Consider the following 9,246-nt stretch of genomic DNA (forward strand, 5'->3'; position numbering starts at 1 on the left):
GAAAAGAAGATGAAATAGCTTGTGGATTTGCTATGAAGAGGAGATACAGAATGTACGGAAGAGGAGTGAAGACTAGTAGGGAGCGAGAGAATACTACGTAAATTGAAGCCGTGCGTGAGTAAGAAAAAGAGTTTTAGAAAATAATTTCGTTTTTTTTAAGATGGAGAAACTATTTTCCTCTATTTTAAGTAAAGTTATTTTCCTTCACCATAAAATATTTTCCATTACTTATTCACCTTCAGCAAAAGTTTGGAAAATCATATCATGAAAATCATTTTCATAAAAACAAACACACCCTTAGATTCACAATTAAAAGAGTGCATCAAAACTGTTTTTTTTTTCCCACAAAAAGCGTACATTTAGTAAAAAGAAATCCATAAAAAAAAATCTCCACTTTTGAGGAACAGATGCACCAGTAAGAAGCTGTTTCTCTTTTTTGGCCAAGCTCTAGAATCTATCTAGATGAGCACATGCAATGCAACTCCACTTTATAGCTTCATCCTGTCTTGATTCCATCCAAGGAGCAAAAAGAGGACATAACATGAGCATTTAAGAGATGAGTACAACGTTCACTTTACATCCAGAATCTCTCTGAGAGTATTCAAACTTTCAGAGCAAAAGAATGGCCAAAATTGGGCATAGCATGCCGATAGCGATGAATTTTCATCGTTACAAACCTTTAAAACTTGCAAGTCTTCCTTCTCTTGATGCCATCACCATCATCTGTTTCAACAATTTCATCATTGTCACTTCTGATCCTACAATATACCCTCTTCTCACCGCCGCAAATCACCTTCCTCAAACCCCCTTCCATTCCATTTCCAGCTCTTCTTCCCTTTCCAACGGTGAACTTCACCTTCCCACGCCGTTCCTCCAGCCCCCTTGATGATGGCCTCTTATTCTCCAATATCGGCTCATTAGACTCATGATTTTCCAATGATAACATACTTCCCCATAACTGCTCACCATGGTTTCTTTGACTAAATGAAATCTCAAGATTCTCTACAAAAGTAGCCATATCAGGAAAGGGTGGGAGCCATCTTGGTATGTGCAGGCCCCGAGAAATGCTCGAGAAGTTTGTACCACCACTAGAATGCATCACAGGTAAAGGCAAATCAACCGCACCTCCTTTGGGAACAGGTTTGGCAAAGGGGATTTCGCACGAGTTCTTTACAAAGTTGTTGAGATCACACAAGACACCAGACGCAAGCACAGCTACGCTGTTCTTGTGAAGAGAAGCAGCACCATGGAAACCAGATACAGAGTTGATGTCGTTGAGGGCATTAATAAGGTCAAACAAATTTGACTGAGTGCGACTTGAAGCATTTGCATATGCTGCAGCGGATTTGGCAATTGATTGGAGGTATCTTATGGCAACATCTGTAAGAATATCTAGCGTATAGAGTTGGGCAGCCTTGAAACCTACTGATTTGCAGATTTGAGAGACTGCAATTTTGGTTATTGAGGATGCGAACTCTGTCTGATTAGATGCTACAAGCGAGCGATGTTCCTGTTTCTTCGACTTTGGTTTCATGGCAAGGTTGCCCTAAAAGGTCAATGATCCTTAACACCATAGGAGCCAATAAGCCTCTTTTCCTTTACTGCATCAAAACAAAAGATCTCGTGTTAGTTTACATTATCTATGCGCACACCAGAGAGCTGAAAACTGATCATCCAACCATCACAATTAAGAATCCCATCTGAAAGAATCAAACATGACCTATTCCGAACTGCAAAAAATTCAGGGCCAGAGGGAAAAGATGAAAAACCAAACCCGTACAACCAAGAGAACTAACGACCTTCTGGCCAAAGGAAAAGGAGGAAGGCCTTGTTTGGTTCCATGACAAGCACTTCCATTCCAAGGAACCTCATTATCCATTTTCAATTATTGAGATTGCCAAAAGTTTTGGCCCCTTGAAAGAGAACCAGTGGTGGTGGCAAGGTGGCAGCGATGAGCAGAGGTGAGAGGCGGTGGTCGGCGACCGATGACCAGCTGCTGGTGACAGACAACCAATGACCAGCAATTGGCTGCAGCGGCAGCCAGTGACTGACAACCGGCAGCAGCGTTTTTGAGAAATCCTATTCCATGTGGAATACGATTCTATGTTTTGATTTCTCTTGAAACTTGGAAAAAAATAAGAATCGGATCCCATTCCTTAATAAACCCAATTCTGCAATGAACTAAATGGGGTCTAAGAACTATGCCACAAGAGTATAGCCTGAAGTGTCTGTCTACAGTACAGAAACTTTGGTCACACATGCACACACCTATTCCAAACATGAGGTGAATGAGTTTCACATACTACCATCACAGAGGATATCAACCATATCTAGATCTCACTAGTCAACAATTCTTCAATTACTGGACTTCAACTCTCACTGATGCCACTCTGCATAGCAGAAAGCAAAAATATTGCAACATCTTCAAAAGCACGATCTGACACCACTTTATTTTGGGGACAATGCCACATCCAGACTAACAATGCAGTTCCCAAAGAGAGCAACGTAATTGCATAAAAAGAAACAAATGGCTTTCGATCAACCCAATATATACTTTGTGGCTCAAGGCAAAGCAGTACCACACAATTGTGCACACATGCCCACATACTTTGTCACGAACCTGTAAACATTCAGGAACACAGCCAGCCTCTTGCGCCCATGTGCACATTCTAACATGATATCTTCTCTTATTTACTAATATTCATAATCATTTTTGGCAGGAAGGAACCACTGTAGTCTTTGTGTAAATTAGCTTCAACAGTTTGAACAAAGCCTGACTTGAAAATCCAGGGCTGTTTAGCCAATACCAAATATATCAGTTCAACTACCTAAGGGTTCTGCACAAACAACTACTAAAAATTCTACTCAAGAATGTTGAGTGCACTTATTGCCTTTTAGTGAAGCACAATTGGCATGACATCCTGGCTAGAGTCCTAATTCATTCTGCCAAAAGCCCAAACTCACCAACTTAATTCTACAGACTTGATATTTGTTCAAAAACTACAATCTGACCAAGGGCTAATGACATGATTGTGGGAACTTGGAAATGTCACAGCTGACATTATGCTTTGTAGAAAAGTAACATTACCTACGGAGGAGAATGATTGCCAGACCTTTGATATTGGAATGTACAGACTTTTTTAATTCCAGATGCTAATGACAATGGGAGTCCTCGCAGCAAATGGAGGACTTAAATGCAATTCATGACAATGTTATCAAAAGGGCTTAATTAATTAGAGGCAGATCCCCACCAGTACGCTAAATTCTTCTGAGGGTCCTCTAAATTTCCTGCATAACTAACAATACCACGCGTAGAAAAATTCAATGAGGTATCTATGTCCGCTTACATAAAGCAACCCCGACCTCGAACTTTGAACGAAAACTTCCATAAGAATTCGTGTTCTCTATAACCATAATGATTTTACAAATCACATCACTATTAGAAGTCAAAGGCGACGACTTGCGAAACATAATCAGACCAGTCCCCTCAAATTTACCCGGCTTTTTGTATGACCTTCGGTCCCCGACATCATTAAACCTTGTCATGCACAAATTTATAAGCAGTTAGGGCACATGACAGCATCCAACCATGAATTCTCTGCCAAGCAGAGTTCCACAAGATTCGAAACAAAACAAGTATGTGTTCCAACCAAAAAGCGTGATCGATTTACAACTCACAATAACCCTAATACCCACCACTCTCAAACACCCACCAGCTGATGACCCTCAACATAGTCTTTCACAACTTGTTAGCAGAGAACGCTCTGTGCCTGTGTATGTGTGCGCTCAACCCCCATCACCCGAACAAAGGAACAAGAAAGGTAGGCCACGGTCTGAATTCAAATTACGCATCGGTCGAAGTGGGTCACTTAGCTTTGGATTCACCGGAGAGAGAGAGAGAGAGAGAGAGAGAGAGAGAGAGAGATTACCTGTTGTGGAGGCAGAGACGAAGGAAGGAGGCCACTGCACCTTGCAAACCCTACGAAGAACTCCAACGGAGAGAGAACTTTGCTTTTTAGTTTTGCCGCGCGATAGTAGTATTTATTTTTTTCCTTCCCAAGTAGTCATGGCCACGGGCCGGTTTTGGTCCGGTCAAACCCGGCCCGGACCATTGACCGGGCCCGCGGTTCGGAACCGGAACCGGCCCGTGGCCTACGGGGCCTGGTTCCAGAAATTGGGAACCGGCCCGGAATCCGGGTCCAGGGCCAAAAAAAAAAAAATGCACGCGGCAAGAAAAAACCCTGCACTCCTGCAAAGATGCAGCACCCACGCCCCCCGCCCCACTCCCCCCACCCCCCACCCACCCTCACCTCCTCCTCCCTTCTCCCGGCGCTTTTCACTCCCACCCTCTCCGCGGCGCAGCCTTACTCCTCACGCCTCCCACCTTCCCTCCCTTCTCTCGTCCTGCACTCCTTCCCAAGTGCATGGTCCTTGAGGGAACCTTTAATTTATTTAATATGATATTTAAATTTTTAATATATATTCAATTTAGTCTATGAATTATACGAAAATATTCAATATTATCTTTTCATTAATTTAAACAACATTTGCTACACAAATTAAATTGAAACGTGTATAAAAAATTCAAGGGTGAACCTTTAATTTATTTAATATGATATTTAAATTTTTAATATATATTCAATTTAGTTTATGAATTATACGAAAATGTTCAATATTATCTTTTCATTAATTTAAATTTCGGGACAACATTTGCTACACAAATTAAATTGAAACGTGTGTCAAAAGTTCAAGGGTCACATTGAATAATTTAAAGGTTTAGAGAGGATAATGTATATTGAGATAAAGTTCATGGACCACATTACATATTAGAACAAAATTCAAGGACTATTTGTCATTTTCCCAATTATTTATCAAGACTAGATTTGCGTTGTCAATATTCCTGAATTTGACCGGTTATTACCTCTCTGACAATAGTCATGCACTTTTACATCTTCCTCTTCATTCATTTGAAATAATTGTTGACATTTTGTGTAACTTTTATGCCCCACAAGTTAAAAGATCGTTAAAGTTCTATTGAAAATTAAACCATTAATGATGTATCCCATTATTAAATGAAATACTAGCTATAATATTTTTCATTCACTAAGATTGCTATTAAAAATAAATTCATGTAATTGAAAAATTACCATTAAATTAACAACAAAATACAGAAAAAAGTGTATCCTAGTTTTAGTATGACCTACCTATACCTTAAGTAACTTTATTCTGCTTTACAAAATAAAATAATTAAAAGTAATATAACTTTAAAAAGTTAATTTAAATAAACCTATTTAATTTGGCACAAATTTGAACAAAAAAAAAAAAACAAGCAAACTAACTAGATCCAATTTGATCGCGTACGCACCTCTCAAATTTCTCATGTATCGAATCGATCTCCACGTGTTCATCGCCTGACTTACTGGATCCATCATCGATCGTTGACTTGATCTTAACTACTTCGCCATTATTCATTTCTGCCTTGCCTCGAGCAATCGAGACTTGTGATTTCTTTTTCATCTTCTAAACCTCCTTTGAGATATTTTGCAGTCCTCATCGCTCACTACAAAAATACTATAAATTAAATTCATTTAATTTAAAAAATAAACTAATATATAAAGTGAAAAGAGTAAACTACTTTATATTTAGTTTTACACTTTGGAGGGCTGAACTATTTCATTATTTACGTTTGAATTTATAATGGAAAGAACAAAAATGTGTTGAAAGTAAATTTGTATGAATTCATTTTATAGCTAGTTGAAATTGAATTTAAAACTTTTTATTATTCTAAGCATGACATTATTTGTATTCAACAAAAAAAAATTAATATTGAAAGTTTATCAAGAAAGAAGTATTCACTAACAAAGACAATAATGATGATAATTTATGAAGATAAACAACGGTAAGACTTTTTTTCTTGATATATCTACAATATTAACTTTTCGTGAATTCCACGATTAACTTCTTTGATAAATTTTCATTATCAGCTTGTTATCAACTCCTTTTCTGAATGAAAACGTAATAGTTAAATTAAAATTTTATTTCATTGAAAAGGTATAATATTAGTGACTTAAATTTTAAATTCTACTTTAACTATCGACCAAATATATTCATATAAATTTAGGGTGGGTCTTTTGTGTGATTCCTCTCCTTTTTTACTTAATAGACAAATCGGCCTTAATGGTTTCCATTTTTGCACAATTTTTGTATTTGCCTCTTATGTTTTTCCATCAAATTCAAATGTATTGCTATTTAGAAAATAAAAAGTAGTCTCTTTTTTCTCATTGCCCTCGTAATAGTGTATCTATTCTTCGTCCTTTTTATGTCGAACGTTCACTTTCTTAGTGAATTTTTTTGTTTTCTAAATTTTATTAGTATGAAATAAAACCTAGTCTCTTCATTTACGATATCAAAGAATTAATATTTTTTTTCCTTTCTATTGGTGGGAAACTTTTATTAATAGCATGCAAGAGTATCCAGTAATACAATAAAAACAATGAAGTGAAAAAGCTATGCATATTGAGGCATCTTGATATATTTTTCGTAAACACTTCACAAATGATATGAATTTTTCTCAATTTAAAATTGAATGAAAATTTTCATTGAAACTTAAAACATAAAAAACTTATTAATTGTAAAGCTTCGATTTAAGTTAAATTTCATCTTTTAAAGTTTCTCGTTGGGGAATGTAATTGTGGTTTTGTTTTGTAAAATCTTTAAAGAGGTTTTTCTTTTCATCCAACCATCCTAGTTTATGTGTATTTAAAGACAACTGATAAAAAAAGAGTTTGATGGTGATATGCCCAACAAAAATAACATGTGACCGTGTTAAAAGTTGTTAATGTTAGAATTTTCTACATCTTCATTTCATAATTAATCAAAAAATTTACTTGACAACGTAGTAAAGAAGTAGGTTTCTTGGCAATCAGATCCTAAATAGAAATTTAAAAACATTAAAAAAAGAAGGAAAGCATATAAATTTGGGGTCATTATTTAAAATTGCAATTGACTGTTGAGGGTAAATTTATATCTTTAGTGAAAATGGTGTGGACATGGTTTCAATATATTTGGTTTCTTTTGATCTACAGATATAAACATAATAAGGAAATAACTCGTTGTATAATTTTGTTGTTATCCATTTATATGTTTAAAAGTAATAAGGACAGAATTTCACACTTATAATTGCAAAATTTCATTCATTAATAAGATATGCTATTTCGATATAATTTTAGATTAAATGAATTTATGTCATAAAGCATTCAACAAAGGCTTGAAAATGCATTTCACTTGTTTTTTTTTTAATTTTTAATGCAAACTCAATGAGAGGAGAGATTAAATTTTTGGATTAACAAATCAATAAATTTGACCAAAAAAAAAAACAAATCAATATATTAGAAATTAATTATTGATTGGGTGCAACATATTTTTCGATTTTATTTAGTTACTTAGATTAAATTACAATAATTAAGACTATGGAAAATGTTAGAAGTTATTTTAATAACTTTAGGAGAGAGGTATGTATGACTAGGAAGTAAGGGTGGAAACTAGGTTTTCTTAAGGATCATTTGATGCTGAGAAGTCTAGTTTGGGAAATAGATTTAGGAGAGATCTTTTGGGAATAACATCTCAAGGAGGACCTGTTTTGGGGGAAAAAAGTCATGAAAATAAGTGCAATGGATAAGAATGGATGAATCAAATCTAACAATAAACGACAACTCCATAAACAAACCAATAACCAACGCTTCCTCCATGCATCATTTTATAAGGAAGAAAATTCGATATGGTAATTTTATATTCTGCAAGTTTATCCATGACTTAGATTTATAGTAACTTGCAATCATATTGCAGATCTTACATTCTATTTCGAGGCTTTACTAAATACTGCGAATTGGAGATTAATTAGCCTTCTAATCTCATCATTTCATTCGGATTCTCTTCTGTTTTATATCCAATTTTCCTGTTCCTGTCAACCAAACAAGGCTTGACTTTAGAAGGCAAGAAATCTTCCCGAAAGGAAGGAAAGAAAATCCAAAGAACACGTCCATCCTTGGTACGTTCTTTAATCAGACATCCCCAGTTCATCTCTGTTTGGTAGGTTCATCCCATATCTCTCTCTCGCTCTCTCTATTGTCTTTTGTCCTCGATCTTTCTTTCCAATCTTTTGTGCCTCAAGGTAGATATCTCCAATAGATGTACTGTTAGAAATTTAACTATAGTGAAAGATTGAAGATTCTGATTATTCATGTATAAACAATAACCATGCATAATCAGAATCGAATGCGGAAACGTCGAAAAATATGTACTAACCTCTAGCCATTGATGAAATTGAGAATCTGATACGTGGAGTTTTGACGATTGTCAGTAGATGCTTCTAGCCAATTGCCCTCTCAACGTCGATGGTGTGTTTTCCGATATCTCAAATCAATGAATGAGGGATCGATCTTAAGATTATGAGAGGGTTTGGCTTATATAACCTATTTATATCCCAATTCATACCTTTATAGATAACTTCTCCCATCAAGATAGTTATCTTAATATTAGGCTATCATAGTTATCATGTATTTGAATGCGCTCAATAAACATTGACGAAATTAATTAATGTAAGCAATAATAAACTAAATGTGTAATCACATTATAGATAATATAATTATAACATGTACTTGCCCCGGTAGATCTGCTGAATATACTACTGGTTCATGCATGTCAATCCACCACAGTGGGACAATCTACTAATAGACAACGTAATAACAACAGTTCCATGTTTGGCGTTAGCTTCCATTTCTACTTTTCAGGTGAGAATTTAACAGGATATCTTATATTGGTCGCGACACAAAGCGCGTCGTAGGCAACAAAAAAAAGAAAAAAAAAAGGACGGGGCAAACCCGTCAAGAATGTTGAGATCTGATTAACTGATCTTCTTAGCAACGGACACTAATTTATGTTGTCTTTAGTTTTATTTTTCAGTAACAAAGCACGCCAAGACACTCATCGATTCTTCCGTAATTGTCTTGGCCCTTTCCCTAAAGCCGCTTAATCTCTCTCGCTTGCCCCGCCGCTATAAATTCCTAGCATCCGAGACCTCTCTCTTTCGTACCGGTTTGACCTTTCTTGTTGTACATCTACTCCCCTTTCTTCATCTCTCTCTATTTTCGCTCCGGTGTACATTCGTTTCTCTCTGGTCGTAAAAGCATTACGTCCGTAAATCGTTTAACTGTTCCTGACCCGAAAAGAGAGACGTCATGGACAGAC

The 9,246-nt window shown here is 36.1% G+C and overlaps 1 protein-coding gene across 2 annotated transcripts; it reads right to left on the minus strand.

The window, feature by feature from the left end:
• Positions 1-485: 485 nt before the first annotated feature.
• On the minus strand, positions 486-4,056 carry LOC115689509 (transcription initiation factor TFIID subunit 8). 2 transcript variants are annotated; one of them, XM_030615565.2, is made up of 2 exons: positions 3,930-4,056; positions 486-1,601 (listed from the first exon to the last, which is right to left on the minus strand). In XM_030615565.2, the coding sequence occupies exon 2, from the start codon at positions 1,532-1,534 to the stop codon at positions 680-682; it is 855 nt and encodes a 284-aa protein (XP_030471425.2). In that variant the 5' UTR covers positions 1,535-1,601; positions 3,930-4,056; the 3' UTR covers positions 486-679. The 2 variants fall into 2 exon arrangements, with proteins under 2 accessions (XP_030471425.2, XP_030471426.2); XM_030615566.2 differs by lacking the exon at positions 3,930-4,056 and adding an exon at positions 3,697-3,899.
• Between the last annotated feature and the right edge of the window lie 5,190 nt (positions 4,057-9,246).

This window comes from Syzygium oleosum, unplaced genomic scaffold (genome assembly GCF_021117445.2).
Source record: "Syzygium oleosum isolate NSW1041296 unplaced genomic scaffold, Sole_v2.1 Sole_v2.50, whole genome shotgun sequence".
In the NCBI taxonomy this organism is placed as follows: domain Eukaryota; kingdom Viridiplantae; phylum Streptophyta; class Magnoliopsida; order Myrtales; family Myrtaceae; genus Syzygium; species Syzygium oleosum.